At 39.1% G+C, this 19,227-nt stretch overlaps 1 protein-coding gene across 2 annotated transcripts in view; it reads left to right on the forward strand.

Moving 5' to 3' along the window:
* Window positions 1-330: 330 nt before the first annotated feature.
* The window catches only part of DPP10 (dipeptidyl peptidase like 10), a 650,645-nt gene continuing 631,748 nt past the window's right edge, over window positions 331-19,227 (forward strand). Inside the window, exon 1 of one of the 2 annotated variants that reach the window (XM_058715478.1) lies at window positions 331-617. In XM_058715478.1, coding sequence (XP_058571461.1) covers window positions 546-617 — 72 coding nt within the window. In that variant the 5' untranslated portion in view covers window positions 331-545. Of the gene's footprint in view, window positions 618-702; window positions 829-19,227 lie in introns of those variants that run through there. The other variant, XM_058715477.1, reaches the window with a different exon arrangement.

Raw genomic sequence — 19,227 nt, forward strand, 5'->3', positions numbered from 1 at the left:
GCCCGGCAGCCTTGGCCGCGCGTGCGGGGAGCTCGCGCGACGCGCAGGGCTCTCTCCCGCGTTGCGGTTGCTCGGGAGATGCTGGAGCGCGGCGCCCGGCCGTTCCACCTGGCGCGCTGAGCGAGTCGCGGGGAGCCCCCGGGGGCGGGCGGGGGGCGCGGACTGCAGTAGAATGCGAGCCGGGCTCCTCCGGCGCGGTGAGACGTCGCTCGAGCGCGGTCAGGTGCCTCTCGCTGCTCCACTAACTTGCCACTTGGTCGTGTTTGGTCTCCGAGGCTCTCTACCCTTTGGGGTGGTGGGGGGCGGGGGGAGTGGGGAGTTGGAGGGTCTGCGGTAGCCGAAGGAGGGATCTTGCAAGGGGGAGCCAGCCTGGTGCCGCTCGTCTTCCCCTCCCCGTCACTCCCCTCCCCCCACCCCGTCGCTGCCGCTTTCCCTCTGCCAATTCGGAGAGCGCCGGGCTCCTGTGACATGCGACCGCTGCCAAGTGACGGTCCCCGAGTCTGAAGTGCCCGCGAGGAAGTGAGCGTCAAGGCGGGCCGCCGGCGATGACAGCCATGAAGCAGGAGCAGCAGCCCACCCCGGGGGCCAGGGCGAGCCAGGCGCAGCCGGCGGACCAGGTGAGAGTTGGCAGCTGCGGCCAGGCCCTCCCGGGAAGGGTGGCTCCAGTCCGCGCTTCCCACGCCTCTCTCTCCCCACCCTCCCCCCGCCCCAGTTCCAGGCTCCCCTCGCTCCTCCATGGACTCCCAGGAAGTTAGAGCATCTGAGTGCGCTCTGGGGCCGGGCGAGAGGATGCGCAAGGTGGAGAGCCGCGGGGAAGGGGGGAGAGAGGTAAAGGCTGGGGGTGGCCCGGGAGCCCCGGCGGGTGGGCCACCGGAGGGGGGTGGAGAGGCGGTCGGGGCCAAGGAATGGGGGCCTTCTGGTTACAATTAACGCACACTGGAGGAATTGCTGCGCTCCTGGAGGCGTCCGCTGGCGGGGGTCTTCCCGGAGCTGAACCGAGCGCCCGGTCAAAGCTGCCTAGTAGGCAAACGACCTTTAGGCCGACAGAGTTTTTCCTTTCCTTTTTCTTTTGAGGAGCCCCGGACGGGGCAGGGGGACGAAACAGGGGAAGGAGGTTTGGCATGCATCTGTGGTCCGCTGAGTGGAGCGGAGCTTGGGAGCAAAAAGGCATTAATTATTAAGGGAAGCAGGCAAGGTGCTGGCTTCAGTGATTTGTCGGGTCCAGATGTCTTGTGTCTGCAGAGATGGGGTGCTCTGTGCCGGCTGAGGGTTATTTCTGTCCCGTTTCCGTCTTTCCGCACCGGCCACCCCCTTTTATTGTTTTGGTTTTCAGAGATTTGTAGCATAACCGTACGGGGGATGTTCATCTCGCCTCCGTCCCTGGATTGGGGTGACTCGGGAGTTCGGTGTTGCTTTTTCCTAAAGTTGTAACGTCGGGAGTGCTGAGGCTCCCAGGCAAGGAGGAGGGAGGCTGCGGTGAGCCGGCTCCAGGTGTTGTCACGTTTCCATCCATCAGGGACTCCAGCCGGGAGGGCTTCCAGTTAGGTTATCGGCTAACTACGGAGCTGGAGGTTGCCGGCGCCCGGGTACCGGCCGTGGGCCCTTTGCCCCGAGTGCACAGTTGAAGGCCGCCCGACGCCTTTCTGCCACAGACACTCGTAGCTCGTGGCTGGAGGTGGGGTGAAGGAGGTGCAAGCGGCTAGGCTCCGTTAGCGGCTCCGCTTTTCGCATAGGCTAACACATAGCATAGCAAGTGAAGAGAAGCTGTCCAAACCGCGGAGTGGTGGTGATGAGGGCGGCGGAGATGCCAGGGCTGCTGTTGTTAATATTCTAGTCTTGGTCATCTGTCCTGGCTTGTGGTCTCTCTTTTCTCCCTTCCCTCCTCATTTCCCTGGCATATATTTCACACAGGTGGTGGGGATTGCTTAGTGCCTTAAAGCTCCCCCTCCATTTACGGGGGTGAATGTTTGAATGTTTACAAAGCAGCTGTTTCCTTAAACCAGCCTCTTGATTCCCTACCCTGAGAGAAGTATAAACATATTAAAACATTTGTATTGTATGATCTGTCCCTTTCCCTTTCATCTTCTTCCTCTGCTTCCTTCAACACACCACAAGGTAGCAACTGGTTAGCAGATTATAAAACTCATTTCGGGAGAGGAGCATGGCTTTAGCCTCCCCTTTCAAGCTGACAGCCCTTAAATTTCATTAACAAGCCGCTCAGCCTGTCTACTGCTCTTGGAATGATGCTTCCAATAAGAATGACTAGTCAGGTGAGAGTCCCCACATGAAATCTTTGCTCACTAACCTGTGACACCAGCTGGTTACTTGAGGTGCTGCAAACAGCTTAGTGGCCGTGGAGGTGGGGAGGAAGAGACAGAGCGGAGCTCGCAGAAACTGAAAATGTGTATGTAAATAGTGGACAAGCCACATATGCACAGTAAAGCCTTTTGTCAGGATTAATCTGGTGCTTAACATTCAGCTGAAGAGAGAATGGAGCTTGAGTCCCTTTATCGAGTTAGCGTGCATTTTTGTTTATGGCCACTTCAGATATTCAGGGAGTGGCCATTTGCAGAACTCCTGTTTTAATTGAGTTTTTAAAGTGCCTTTCTGAACGTTTACATGAGTTAAAAATGTCAGTGATATGCATATTGTGTTTGAGTTAGAATGAAAGAGATGGCTTTTGCCAGGGGGAGGAAAGCAGAGTGAAGTATATATGGCAGCATCCCACTGAGGGTTTTCCAAGCACTTCCAGAAAATATCTAGATCTAGATCTATTCTTCGTCTGAAGGTTGACATACGAAATGATGACCAGATAATGTGGATGATTGCTGTGACCGTTTAAACTACTTGCTCTGAGATTCCTAAGTTTTTATTAACAGGATTAGTCATTGTTGTATGATTCTGCAACAGTCATACGGTTCTTATGTGGTACTAGCTATAATACCCCCCGTATAGACGTGAATGATAGTTCTGGTTTCTCTGTTTCTGAAAAAAATGATTCACAAATGCAAATAAAAGTATAGCTTTATGAAGTCCTACTTAATGTTTAAATAGGGGGAATGTTCCAGCTAATCACTCACCGTATATTGATTTTGAGTGATTTAGGATTTTGGATATTGCCAGAAAGGTCGTTCACTTTTCATGGTATTTTATGAAATCTCAAAAAAGCCTTGTCCGAGGCCATCAGCACCTACTTCCACTTACTGCACAGGGGAAGACTCAATTACAGAATCTGGTTGTGGTTACGGTCCTGTCATGAGCTCCACCTCTCTGTTTTACCTCGTCTGTGACTCTCCTCTGACACGTGTGCCATGACCAGAGTCACCCCTTGCCCAGGCACAAGCAGCAACAAGAATAGTAGGGACTGTGTACTTTTAATAATATTCTGAGTCATTGGAAATGTCTTATCATTTTAGTAGTCTCTCCTTTAAAGCTTCCTTGATCACATGTTCATGACGGTTATTTCTGTTGTTCTCATAATGCTCCACATTTACAAAATGTCTAGATGACTGCTTTGACATGGGTAGATACCAGTCATTCTTACTTAATATGATTAGTATCCCATTTTACACTGAGGGATCTAAAATCTTGAGTAATTAGTTATAACTCACTATTTTTAGAAAATCACTTCCTACATGCTTGCCATGTGCCGAGTACCATCCTCTGGACTGATAAGGTAACGCTTATTAAATACGTTTTTTCTACTTGATCCTCAAAGCAACTTTTTTGAGTTAGGTCCTGTGGTCATTCCCATTTTAGAGATGAGAATACATAGGATTAAAGAAACTAACTTGATCAAGTTTGTCTTCATAAGTGGTGGAGATGAGACTTAACCCTAGTCTGTGATAAGTAAGATAAAACAAGGTAGTTTAATTGTAAAGTCCCACCTTCTGACTTCTACACAATTACAGTTCAACACATTATTATTAGCGTAATGCAAAATAACTGCAAATATTGTGTGTGTACAAACTGAATATAAAATGGATGAAGAATTTGTTTAAATCTTTGCTTATAAATGTAAATAATAGCTCTTGAAATTTTAAAATTAACTTAATAGCTCTTCTATTGATGGAAATAATACAAACAGAGCCAGGTAGGTCCTGATAAGTACATAGGAACTTAAAAAAAAAAAATCTTGGTAATGATGGGACTTTCAAGCTTTCTTAAAGGAATAGATAGATGTTTATAGTTATATCTGGTTTAGAATTCAACCACATTTCCACCAGGTGGCACCCTTCTTCTGAATCCAATGGGTAAAACTACTTCCCAAAATGTTGGAGGGTCCTCTAAACTCCAAATAAAGCAAAACAAACAAACAAACAAACAAACAAACCAAAAACAACAACAGCAAACAAAACAAAACAAAAAAAGCTGACAAAAAAACCCAAAACAAAACAAAAAACTAAGCAAACAAATGAAAAACCACAATCCTACTTTCTGAAGTATGGCTAAAAAGTGTATTTTTTATAAGCAACTATTTGGCTGCAAAGACATCATTAGTTCTGTATTTGTCCATAGGAAAAAAAAAAGTATTGGAAAATGAATCTCTTAAAATTCAGTATGCAGCAGCCTATTATGATGAAAGAATTCATGGCCAAAATTGAAATTAAGTATATAATGTGCAAAATGCCTTTGTAAAATATCTATTGTATTTTTGACTTTTAGGTAATATTTCCCCAAAATGTTACTATACAGAAATTAAAGTTCTGTTTTTCTATTTTACCTTTGGTGTAGTAAACGATTAAAATTTTCAAGTGTATGCTTAATTAAAACTTACCAAAAGTTATTCTTCCATGTTTCTCTGACAAATATAAAAATATATTATAATTTAGTCTATAAACTATTGATTTTTAGCACAGAACCTCAAAAAAAGCTTTTAGAAATCATGTTGAAAAAATTTAATGGATGATTTATTACTCTTCTTCTAGGCATTGAACATAAAATATATAGTATCTAATTAATGGGAGAGTTCTACATTATTTGGTTATACAAGATAATTTAGATTGGATAAAGGTGTTATGTAGGAGTCTTTATAACTTAGGAGATACTATGCATTTCCTACTATCCCTTAATTTCTTATTACAGATGTAATGTATATCTTATTACATGTATATATGACATTTTATCTACTGAGTTTAGAACATACCACGAAACATTCCTAGCTTGTAAGCTTCTAATGTATTTATTTCAGGGACTGAGCAAATTTCACATTTAAGAATGATTAAACTATATAAAAACAAGTTAAAGAAAATTGCATTATTAAATATTAATGCTGCATTATCTTATGCAGTGCATTACATTAGAAACAAAACACTGGAACCAAATTTCTCCCAGTCTGAGTAAAGATAAAGCAATTTAAAATTTTTGGTTCATTGAATCATTTATGAATATGTAATGTTACTATTGTCTATGGGTTATGTACTGGAAACCAGAGATTCAAGTTCATATCCCAGCTCCACCAGTCATCACTGTTTTCATGGTCAAGATCACTCACTTTCTATATTTAAATTGTGAATGGGGGTGACTGTAGGTCCTTTATGTGCCTGTTGTAAGAATTAAATGAAATAATATGTAGAGGCTTTTGAAGAAAGTCTGTCTCATACCAACTGTGCTCCCATTCCCTAGTCTGGGAATAGGAGCCTAGAAAAAGCAGAAAAAAGGCTTAAAGGATCATTGAGCCACCTGTAACTAGTATGCTAACATTTTACAAAACATTACATTGTTCAGTACACATGTTTGAATGATTCCAAATGAACTTGCACATGTATATAAATATTATGTTAATAATCTATAGTATTTGCTTTTAACATGAGGGCTGATTTGGCAGACATTGCAGACTTAAAAATACTCTGTTAAATCTCTGCTTCCATTCAATCAAAGCTCACTTCTTTACTGTCCTACTCTATATGGATCCAGACTGGAAATAAACATTGGCTAATTCTCACTGACAGGTGAATTAGCTGCAGAATATGTTTTCAGTGTAATACACCTTATAAGGTTATGAGCATGGAGAAAGGGGATGTTTGATATGCTCTTTAATATTTAAGTTAATATTTCATACTTGGGTTCCAAATATAGAACTACCCCCATGTATTTTCATACTTGCTGAGTGACTTCATGTGTGTTCTAATCAAGCTCATGTTTTACTGAAATGTTATGCAGTAGTCACCCCCACCCCCATTCGTTGTTCTGCTTTCCATGATTTCAGTTCCCCACTGTCAGCTGAGATTCCAGAAGCAGATTCTCCTCTGTGGAGACCTGGTGTCAGGAGGTCAGTAGTAGCCTCGCCCTCAGTACCAGTGCCCACACCATTCACCTCACTTCATTTCCTCACATAGGCATTTTATCTTCTCATAGCATCATCATCATCATTACCATCATCATCTCAGAGGGTGAGTACAGCCTAATAATTGAGAGACCACATTCACATAACTTTTATTACAGTACATTATAAAAGTTCTATTTTATTAGTTATTGTGAACCTCAGACTATGCCTCATTTATAAATTGCACTTTATCGTATATATGGATGTGTGTATATATATATACACACATGCATATATATATATATATATATACATATCGTATGTATGTATGTACATACATGTATATACACGAAATAACAGTATATGCAGGGTTCAACACTGTTGGGGGTATCAGGCATTCTCTGGGGGTCTTGGAATATATCTATCCCTCGTGGATGAAGGAGGGATGGCTCCAATGAGGGGCGTATAGGAATACATGCATCAACTAGGAAAGTTGGAAGTTTGTCTCAACTGAAGACCTTTAAAAGGTCCAAAAAAAGGGGGCAAATAAGTAATGGAATGCAAAGGTCTTTGTAAACATGTCCTCTTACAAATTTAGAAGTGTTTCTGCCCAAGTATATGCTGCCCTGCCTTAAGAAGTCCTATAGCTCAGTATTGATTATCCCCAGCATACTATTGTTTTAAAAAGTTTGTACTGATCTGATGCATAAGCTTTTTGTCAGTAGGCAATTCTTCGTTACTTTTTCCAACTAGATAGCCCCTGTTCTCCAAGGCTTTTACGTTGTACACCCACCACCACCCTATCTGGTAGACATTCTGATTACTCATTATATATTAACTAAAAGAAATGCTTGTTATTTCCAGGATGATAAAGAAAGATGGAAGTATGTGTAGTGGGGTGGATGGGGTGCTGAAGAGAGAGCTCTTCTGTTAGAGATTCATTGTTATTGAGCTCTCCTGAATCCTCCGGGTTTCAGACAGGACTTGATGTAATGGTGAATGTAACACTCACTGCCAGGCTAATACAGGAAACTTACTTTTATCCGAAACTGATAAAATATTTTATTTCAGACTGTTCCGTTCATTAATTGAGGTTAACAGTATCCCTTGTATTGTCTTCCATGTAACAAGAAATGATTTTCATTTTCTATTCAAGGTTGACATGCCATAGTTTATTTGAAAGTTGCTGAAACTTTAATAATTTTTAAATCAACTTTCAGATAATATGGTAATTCCATTAACCACAATAGTATATTGTACAATATTTTGGGAATTGCCAAATGATCTTCAGATTTAATTATGTTTGGGGGAGAGGTGACACAATGTAGGATTGGGAAGAGAGAACAGATTTCAGATAGAATCTTCTGTCATTCTCTATGCAATCTAGGGCAAACTGTTTAATCCCTCTAGAACCATTCCTTCATCTTTAAAGGAAGAGGATGTCAAGAATGTTGCAAGAGTTAGAGACATTCTGTATGAATGGGCACATATAACATCTGGCCCAAGATAGAACTCAGTATTTTTATTCTTGTTGCTACTGTGTTTCTAGACTATCTGAGAAGATTATTTCATATCTTGCAAAGGCAATTTTCCATTTACATTGATGAAAGTGCAGAATATATGTATGGGTGGGTGTGTGTACCTAACAAATACCACACATATATACATATCCATTTTTACACTTACAAGCTAAATAAATGGGTTATTTTAGAGTTAGATTATTATAGGTCATAGGTAGAAATCAATGTATAACAATCTGACTGATTTCTTCCATTTTTAGATGATAACCTGTCTTCCCGAAAGACTCAGGATCTTCTTTGAAGTGTTCATGGTTTAATATCCTCTTTCCGGAAGTTTGGTTTCCAGAAATGACTGACTCAGAAATTCTTTGCATATAGGAGCTGAGTGATATGTTGAGTTGAAATTTAAGAAGAGTTAGTTGAGTGCATAATCAAAACTGACTTTACATCTGACAGAGCCAAGCCAAGCTGTGTATTCCCTAGCCAAGCTGTATATTATCTGACTTTAATATTATTGCAATTTATCATATTTACTGATTTTCTCAGGTCAGTGCAAGAAACTGTATATCTGGTTAGAAGATAGCAAATGAAGAAAAGTGAGGAAAAAAAGGCATTTTTATTATATTTATCCTCACCCCTTTTTTGAAATCTAAATGAGGATTCAATTTCTTATACCACCCGAAAGCCTCTGCTCTGAAAACATAATCTGACAAACCTGAATTTTATAATTGGGAACTTGAATGGCAGGCTGTCCTGCGATTTATTTTCAAATAATGGACCAGAGAGACCACTTGAAGTTGCATTAATAATGCTTGTACAGGGTTAGAGGTAGGCCTCCCCTGTTATTGGTATTGGGTTTACTTTTGGCAGGACGAATCAAATAAGTGAAAACTCTTAATACTGTCGCTTCCATTAATCGTATCTTACCTCCAAGAAAAGTTTTAATATAAGTTAATGAATGCAGGACATGGCTACTATTTTTTTCATTTCACATGTTTTGAAACAAGTGCCAGAAAGTCTTTTTTTTTAATCAACACTTTAAATCAGTGTCTCACAAACATGCATACTCATTCTTCTCTCTTAGACACCAAATCAAAGATTGAGTCAAGGCACCTTCTGAATAGAAGTCAGAACTATATCTTTTCAAGAAGAAAAAAATATAAAATTCATGAAGAATTTGTCCAATGTAGAAATAGGTGATTTGGATAGATTAGTATATAATTTACATTTCCTAGTGTCTAGGAGTTTATGAATAGATTATGTACTCCACTAGGTTTATGGGTTTTTAAGGGAAAAGACTATACATTTTACTGTTTGTTTCTTTACTAGAGTACTATAAAGAGATTATAAAAGGACTATTCCTTTCCTTTGATCCTAGGAATTATGTGTGTTTCATTTCTTGACAGTCCTATTGACAGTGACAGGTGGATGTGAAACAAGCATGGAGTTGATATGGAAGGGACCCACCCTTGTTCACATTTATGGAGGTTGCTTGTTACTGCTTTCAAATGGCGTTTACCAAACATTAGTGCCACAGTGGCATTATATGAATGTCTGACTGATCACAGTGTCATTGCCTCTTGTGTTATAGGATGAGAATTTTGATTCCTTTGTCTCAACTTGCATCTGTGCTCTGTCCAAATCCAAATCCAGTCCCTTCCACCTCTACATGTCTTGAGATCAGTCTCTGGCCAGGGTCGATTCCCTGATGTCTAAACCACAATGATGTCCACGGTGGCCTTGCCTTTCAGATTCTTCCTTGAAATGGCCATAAAGTCATAAATGATGATACCATTTTGAGAAAGCATTCCCATTGCTAAATCTAGTGCCTTTGTTTTCTTTTTCTTTTTTTTTTTTTAAATTTTTTAACGTTTATTTGTTTTTGAGACAGAGAGAGAGCATGAACGGGGGAGGGGCAGAGAGAGGGAGACGCAGAATCGGAAACAGGCTCCAGGCTCTGAACCATCAGCCCAGAGCCCGACGCGGGGCTTGAACTCACGGACCGCGAGATCGTGACCTGAGCTGAAGTCGGACGCTTAACCGACTGATCCACCCAGGCGCCCCTAGTGCCTTTGTTTTCAAATCAAGAGATAGCCTATGGAGAGGTGAAGTGTGTTAGGTCACACAGTTGTTAGATCAAGAGGCAGTACTTGATTCTGGGCCTCCTTACTTACAGCCGTTTGCTATGTGTCCTGCTGCCAGATTCAGCTGTTGATAAACATCTTTGTTCTTGTCTTGGTGACATATCTGCCTTCCTTAGCACTTGACATCAGACTAACTTAAAAAAAATTTTTTTCCCTTAAAACCTTTGAGTCCTTAGGCAAAACTCACTTGACATTCCTTGGTTTCTCCTTTGTGATGTGTTGGTTCTAGGCCAATGGTCCTTAGACTTTTAGTACCTGGCCACAAAACTTTAGAGAAACATATATGCGTCTTCTCTAATTTGCCATGGCAAGAAGTCCCTTCCGTGCCATAATGTCATTTTGAAAGTAAACTGAGATCCACTGTTCAAAGGACATGCCAACACCTTCCATCATACATGCAGACACTGGCATTCTTAAATCTCTTCTTTTCCCTTTGATGAATGACCTTCCATTTATCTCCACCCTCACCATTTGAAATTGCAGTTCAGTAGTCAATGAATTAGTGACAAGATGACTCCTTCCTTCAGAAAGTAGGGATGTACTTTGGAACTCTGGAAAGCATGTAGGTGAATTATAGAACTTCCTCGAAAAGTTAATAGAACAGGCCTCTGATTCACTGGATTGCTTGGAAGATAAAGCTGATAGTTTTTTCAGAGTACCAAGTTCCAATACTAGATCTGAGACTTTTATATGCAAAATAAATAAGAATTTTTGAAGGACACAGAATTCGTTTTAGTGGAAAGAACTAGGGCTTTCTTTTCATTTAACTTCAGGTTAAATTCTATTTACTCATTTGAGCAGGTTCCTCAATCTCTCTCTGAATTTAATACTTCACCTGGAAATGGGATGATACTTACATTGCAGGAGTGTTCTGAGGATTAGCAATGAGATGGGTTTATTATCCAGGAGGTGCTGAAAAGTGGTGGTGCTTATTTATGTATTTGTTTTTTTTGTTGTTGTTGTTATTAATATGTAGAGGCAAGCATTGTGAAATCAATGCTACACTGATGTTGAGGTTCCCAGATGATGGGAATACCAGCTTTAAAGCTCATTTCTCCATTACTTTGACCACAATTCAGAGCACCTTTAATATTGAGCTTCCATTTTTGTTGATATGGAGATTCTATGGAATAGTCCTGGCTCCAGAGTAAACATGGATTAGGGATTCGTTAAGAAAATTCATGGTATCCCTTTTTATATTACTGATAAGTACAGGAGAATCAACAAAGTTTGTAATTTGAAGTTGGAGAACTGAATATGCATTTGCTTTTCCTGAATTTGTTCTTTTCTTTTCCCATCCCATGGTTAAATTCTCTCTCATGCTTATAATGCTTTCTACATTTGGAGTGCTGCTTCATTCCTACTCAGAGCTGTAGTCTTTGAGCTGTAACAGCGAATCCAAAAAAACTAATATAGAATCACAGATGGTGCAAATATTTGAAAATAGGTAAATACAATCTAGGATTAGCTGCTTGGGCTCAGAAATGTCAGCTTCGTATTGCTTATTGGTCACATAAGGCACTTTTAGTTAAGGGAAAACCTAGGACAAAAGCATCATGATATAAAATTGCTGTTTTGGAGCTATGCAACATAACAAGCCCATAATTGTTATATAAACTCTAAAATGAGTCACTCTGTAACAAGGAAAGGTGTTTCAGAGAGGTCACCAAGTACCAAGGGGTTATACAGGGGATAAAAATTAAGCAGATATCATATCATGGAACTGCTGTATAATACCATCTGTTGACCTTCATTTAAAGCCAATTTTTTAAATGGAAAATATCCATTCTTATGGGTATGCTGTAGGTAGGCACATATTAAATGACCTGAGCATGGGAGCGAACAGTCAAATTGCCATCATAAAATCCATAGGTGGTGATTATTAATTACATGTGCTGTGTGTCTCTACTTCTGACTGAGAATTTAAAACCATACAGTCTTATTTTCCTTCGGTTTTGCCCTTTTAAGAGATGCATGTTTTTTAAAGGATCTTAGAACCAACCATGGTGACTAAGTCACCTGATTCACTGATAAGATAACTTGGAATGATAAAGGATGACTTCTTCAAGGTCACATCAGTGATGAATTGGGTAGGTGGGAAACCAGAGCCTCTCCCTCCTAGGTTGGGAGTTGGTATGAGACTCAGTCATCAGGATCATAGATCATCTTTGGTTGAATGTATTGATATCAGATGAAAAAAAAGTAGATGAGAATTAAGATGGGAAGTTTCCAGCTATTTTGAAAGTTTTTTTTTTTTTAATTCAATTTTGTTTCCAGGCAGTAGATTTAATAAAATTAGATCTATTATATAGATTGTATCTGGACGCATCAAGGAGCAGGTGGTTACATGTGTAATGGTAGGATGCAGCTTACATTCTCTGCAGTCTCTCATTTCTCAGATGAAGTGGCAGAGATTAGGAAGGGCTACTGTAGATCATATGTGAAGGTCTGAAGAATACAGCACTGATTTCTCTCAAAATACATGTTCACAAGTAAAAAATCCTGGCTCTCATATAAATATACAGTGAACATATGTCAAGGATTTAACTTATTAATAAAGGAACCATGAAGATGGTAAAGCTGGTTCAAAGAGCATTTCAAGGAGAGAGATTCATATAGTCACTCAGGAAAGGAATAGTGTGCAATGTTTGCAAAATCAGATACACAACTGGTGAATATCTGACAACACTTAAATCATAACTCTTATGGTTATCTTTTATAGCAGACAGAAATGTTTTGCAACTTATCTATCTTTTACAATGAATGTTTAGTTTAGATTGAGATGTTAAAAAGTGAATGGTCAAAAGTAAATGGTAAGTTTAAGACAGGTGTATTTTCCTAAAATTGTATAATCTTTGTGTGAGCCAATTGGACAATGACTTAGCCTGACATTGAAAAGATAGAGATGCAGTGATACTTAAATTTTATTTCCAGCTTCTCAAAAATTTTCTTAATATCCCCTAACTCACAAAAATGGTGCCATCTGGGTCTACACTTGATGTCACAGCCAACTTCTTAAGCAATTTTATCAAAGCTGTCTCTAAGCCCCTTGGAGCTTCAGGTGTCAGATCTGATTCACCTGCAGCGAGGGCCTGGAATGCAGCCAGTCAGCCAACGCTGTCTGTCAGGTTCATCCCAACAAATTGGTCCAGGTGCTTTTGAGGGACGGAAGACAACAACTTGGTAATTTCAAAGAGCTGTTTGTAGAAAAGATGAAGTAGAATAATTGCACGCGAGGTGGTGAAAAGCCATTCTTGAAGATTTAGCAAAATAAGGTTCAGATCCAGTTGAGTGGTGGTGGTTGTCCCTAGGAAATGGCTGCTTTCAAAGCTGCACTTAGGAGGAGATACCATACCCATTCACACAGTCTTATTTAAGACCCGCATTAGTTTCTTTCCCTTGATGCTCACTTTCTTTATTGCCAGTCAAGAAATGTGCATCTGTGAATATCTGGAATTCTACCATGACTTTCCTTGTTCCTTTGAAGGTGACCTAGGGGCGGTAACAGTTTAATGACTTGAATGTATTTGTCTCTCTGTGATTGCTTAGTATGGCCTTGAATGTATTTGTCTTTCTGTGATGCTTAGTATCGAGAATTTATATTTAGGGGCCATAGAAAATGAGGACCTTAGGAATGTGAAGGGGTAGGGATAGGAGGAAATAAACATAGAAATGAGCCTGGGAATCTCAAGAGAGAATCATGGTCTGCACAGGAAGCAAGCTACTTAACAGGCCCTCTGTTTTTCTAATCTGGGTTTAAAAGGGAAAAAAAAATAAAATGAGTTTTTGTGTACAGAGTGCAAAGAGGTTTGTGAATAACTTGGGGTTTAAACAATTTTATTGCATTATTGAAACTTATTTTCCTGAAATATCTTTTACTAACTACAGGAGACTTTTAGATTGGGTAGTACCTTCTGGAATGGTAAAAATGTTCTATATATGTGCTTTCCAGTGTGGTACTCATCAGCCACGTGTAGTTACTGAACACTTGAATTATGGCTAGTGTCACTGAGGAACTCATTTTCATTTAGTTTTAATTAAGTTTATTTATTTATTTATTTTTAAATTTACATCCAAATTAGTTAGCATCTAGTGCAACAATGATTTCAGGAGTAGATTCCTTAGTGCCCCTTATCCATTTAGCCCATCTCCCCTCCCACAACCCCTCCAGTAACCCTCAGTTTGTTCTCTGTATTTATGAGTCTCTTCTGTTTTGTCCCCTTCCCTGTTTTTATATTATTTTCGTTTCCCTTCCCTTATGTTCATGTTTTGTCTCTTAAAGTCCTCATATGAGTGATGTCCTATGATTTTTGTCTTTCTCTAATTTCACTTAGCATAATACCCTCCAGTTTCATCCATGTAGTATCAATAATTTAAGTTTAAATAGCCATATGTGACTAGTAGCTACTGTATCATTTCTAGACCTTTGTTTTTCAAACTTTAGCATGCATAGAAGTCCCTTGGAAATAATGTAATGTGGCAAATTTTAACCCAGGGAATCTGGAAGGAGGTCCAAGATTCTCCATTTACAACATGATGCTTTTTCTGTGGACTGTGCTCTAAGTAAGGCTTTATTTCCCAACAGGAAGATTATTGAATTTTAATTTATAGCTTTACCTAGTCTGACCCCTGTCATACAAGATAAGTCTGGTGGCCTATAGCAAAATTACGAAGTATAGCTGTAGAAATATAAAAGGAAAATAATTTTAGTCATAAAATCATTGGCATTTTTATTATAACTAACAACTAAAATTTTGTGTAATATTCCTGTATACCATGCAGAGGTCAGGTGCCTGTATCTCATTCATTCCTTACCATAAACTCTATGTAATAGATATTACTTTTATTCCAGTTTTACTAATGAACAGCTGAGAATCATATCATATTAGCTATCAATTGCTTCCCTTTATTAAACTGAAATTACATGATTTGATATTTACATGCTCTTAAATGATTTAAATTATATAAATGATTTGTGGCTGATCAATAAATCATAATTTGATTCTCTTTCATAGATAATAATAGTAATAGTCAGACTTGTAGTTAATGTGATAATCCTCATCAGAACTTGGCACAAGTTAATATAGTTTTTTTATTGTAAAGATGAGGAAACTGAGGGATAGAAAATAATTTGATTAGGGTTACATGATGTCTAAGTGGCAGAACAGGGTTTTGAATGCTGGCTATTTGTATATATAATTTAAATCATTTAACATCATATAAATATCTAATAAATGATTTAACTTTAATTTATTTTTAAAAAAAAATTTTAACGTTTATTTATTTTTGAGACAGAGAGAGACAGAGCATGAACGGGGGAGGAGCAGAGAGAGAGGGAGACACAGAATCGGAAGCAGGCTCTAGGCTCTGAGCCATCAGCCCAGAGCCTGACGCGGGGCTCGAACTCGCGGACCGCGAGATCGTGACCTGAGCCGAAGTCGGACGCTTAACTGACTGAGCCACCCAGGCGCCCCTTAACTTTAATTTAATAAAAGAAAGCAATTTGCGGTTGTTATGGTACATATGATTGTGATCAAAAGGATATTTTCTCCATTTATGAGCTTTTCTACCTTGGGAATCTCTTATTTTCTCTGAACCTCAGATGCTCATTTGTAAAACTGTAATAAAAGTATTCAATTTGTTGGCATTCACTTCACTGCTATATGTTATATATAACATATATAGGCCTTTATATAACATTGGTCTCTCTATGAGATTCTTTTAACATCTTGAAGAGAGCTTAGCTTCCCTCCTACCCCAAGCATTAGACTCAGGAATAAGTGCCAGCATATGCCATCCAAAAATCTGGTAATAACTGATGAGCATTTCCCAGTGGGTAGATAAAAGGAAAGGTTCTTTTATTATCACATTTCTAAAGGCAGGTCTATACTCTATGCCTCATCCATGTTAAGGAAATGAGACATTTAGGATTTTTGATACAGAACTTTAAACGTACCCTGTGTTTTCTGTATGAATAAGGAAGATTTTGTGTTAGTAGATGAATGAATGGTACCGTGGAGCAAAATGTCTAATAAGGGACAGGACCCAGCATTGTGAAAACGTGATTTCTTGTAATTTCATTAAGGGATATAGAGACTTAATAAGCAATGGTGAGCACATGTTGTGCTTGCATTGCCTTATACCCTGTGGGATTTACCTCATTTGGGAAATGGGAGGCAACTGTTTAAGGAACATACTAAACTTCATTTGCATCTCATTTGCCCTGGAAAGGCTGTATGTTGCTGTCAGTCACAATTACTTATTCTCCTAGTGAAAGGGAAGGAAAATAATAATAGTTGAGGAAGAGATGAAAGGCTTTGGCCTTTGCAGACTCCTTTTTTTTTAATTTTCCCAGAAAAGTTACTTCAGTAAATTATAAATTCATGAATTTTTATGTCCTTACCACCTCATGTAATGAAGAAGCTGAGAACCATTTCAAACTCAGAAAATTGATTTGGTCAAAATATTCCCCTTGTTTCCACCAAGTACTACTGAAAATTATTAACAAACACACCAGGAAGAAAAATGGTAGTAATGAAATGTTTTATTAGGTCTTTAAGGAGGACCAAGCCTTCCAAGACTTCAGCTACTTTCAGAGGAGGAATTTTTGGTTAGAATATTCTTAACAATAGGAAAAACAAGGCTTACTTTCCTTATTTCTTTTAAGATTCTGTAAAGATTACAGAGGTATTTAAAAAAGCGTCTTTTCTCTGAAAATTTTTAAAGTACAATCAATTTTTTAAAATACACCTGGTGAACTATGCTAGGACATACTTGGTAGCTGCTAATCTTTAAACCCAAAAAAAAAGCATTTCGTTTCTAAAGATTCTGGAAAGTCAAACTACTGAATGGCAGGTGGATCAAGCATTAGTCATAGAGCAGATCAGGCATTAATAATCCTTGGTGTTCTGCTTGGGATATTAGAAGACAAATGGGGTCTCAGTTGAGGGGAATGCATTAATAAAAACCAAACAAGCCTTTTATAATTTCTTGTTTTAAAATCTCTTTAAATGACCCAGATATAAAAGGCATATGAAGCAATACCAAAAATATTCCTGATTTCATGTTGTAAAGGCTGAATGAATATGACTTAAAATAAACCTTAATATGTTAATAATTACATATTCATAAATGAAGGCCGGGTAGTGGTACCATTTGTTGTTGTTTTTCAATATTTGAAGTTTATTGTCAAATTGGTTTCCATACAACACCCAGTGCTCATCCCAAAAGATGCCCTCCTCAATACCCATCACCCACCCTCCCCTCCCTCCCACCCCCCATCAACCTCAGTTTGTTCTCAGTTTTTAAGAGTCTCTTATGCTTTGGCTCTCTTCCACTTCTAACCTCTTTTTTTTTTTTCCTTCCCCTCCCCCATGGGTTTCTGTTAAGTTTCTCAGGATCCATATAAGAGTGAAACCATATGGTATCTGTCTTTCTCTGTATGGCTTATTTCACTTAGCATCACACTCTCCAGTTCCATCCACGTTGCTACAAAGGGCCATATTTCATTCTTTCTCATTGCCACGTAGTACTCCATTGTGTATATAAACCACAATTTTTTTATCCATTCCTCAGTTGATGGACACTTAGGCTCTTTCCATAATTTGGCTATTGTTGAGAGCTCTGCTATAAACATTGGGGTACAAGTGCCCCTATGCATCAGTACTCCTGTATCCCTTGTGGTACCATTTGATTTTATCACATGGAATCAACCCTCTGTGCATTTTAATCCAACATCTCTTAGGTTGGACCTATTGCTTTTCCAAATTAACCTGGAAATCCTAGGTCAGATAATGTAAGTATGGTGAAACAGGGTGATCTGTCAGGGAGTCTGGGTTCCCCGGCCCCTGGATGTTACTGTGTTCAGTGGCACAGCACATTTCTGTTCCTTCAGACTGTCAGAAGAGTCTCATGACATACCCAATGGATAAGTGATAAACTTTGCCCCTTGAAAAATTTAACTTTATAATTCTGTTAATAGAAAGATGTGTATGTATATAGACACTCAGAATTATGCACCAAGAAAGTTCCTCTAAATTAGTACGGAGAGAATGTTTTTCCTATTTACCTCAATATCATTGGAGCTTAGTGTTTATATTAGAAGCTCTGAGGGTAACCTCAGGCCTTCCTGGTTATAGTTTCCTTCCTTCCTTCCTTCCTTCCTTCCTTCCTTCCTTCCTTCCTTCCTTCCTTCCTTCCTTAAGTAGAGAGACTAGAGACAATAAAGAAGCAGATGAAAATCACTTTCTTCCTTCTGAAAATGTTCATCATTTAACAAAAAACATCTCACCTTTATTTTGATTTGTGAATACAGAAAATTTAAAAGCCATTTTCTAACGTGAACTGCCTTACGCTAAGACCTTGTGAGGCACATCTGTTTCTTTTATCCTAGACCTTGAAAAAACAATATTCAGACAAATAGTTTTGCTGCAAAAATTCTTCAAATGAGCAGCTTTCATTGTTTTTAAGAAGTTGCAGAGAAAAGTCTGGTGAATTATTGTGCTAACCTGAAGGCATTCAAAAGTATCTCAGGCATAATTCTGCGTTGATTACCTATTACTTCATAACCCATTACTCCACTTTCTGGCTTAAAACAACAGCTGTTTCATTTCTTTTTTTTGTGTGTGTTTCTTTTGGTCAGGAATTCAGGAAGGGCTTCATGACAGCTCTTCTGTTCCATGTGGTGTCATTAACTCCACTGAATTCAGCTAGTAGCTAGACTAAGCTGAAAGGCAGAGAAGGCTTCATTCATGTCTGGTACTTTGGTGCTGCTTTACATGGCCTTTCTCTCTCTCCACACAGATAATTTGGACTTCTTCACAGCATGAGTCTTAGGACTTCTTACCAGGTGGTTGTCTTTCAAAAGGGAGCACTCTAAGCAGTGAAAGCAGAAATTGCAGATCTCTTAAGGATGAGCTGCAGAAGTTTCAGAGCTTCTCTTCTGCCACATTTTATTTTATTGGTGAAAGCAAGACACAGGGTCAACCCACATACAAAGGGGAAAATCAACTCCTTGTCTCCATAAGAGATGTGTAAAGAATTTGTAATCATCTCACATCTACCACAGACTACCAAAGAACAGAAAAAACAACAGAACTATATCTGGATATAAGTATTCACTATATGAGCATGTGGAGAATTTAAGGGTGTTTAAATGATGAAAATATTGTAAAGATAAAAGTGGTGCCATGGTGTCAATGCTGTACTTGACCATAATCTGTCAGTGTGACAGATTTAGAATGTGAAGGCAAGTTATAATTGATTGAAAACAGTCTTAATGCAATGGTTCTTAAAGTAT

This window comes from Neofelis nebulosa, chromosome 2 (assembly GCF_028018385.1).
Source record: "Neofelis nebulosa isolate mNeoNeb1 chromosome 2, mNeoNeb1.pri, whole genome shotgun sequence".
NCBI lineage: Eukaryota > Metazoa > Chordata > Mammalia > Carnivora > Felidae > Neofelis > Neofelis nebulosa.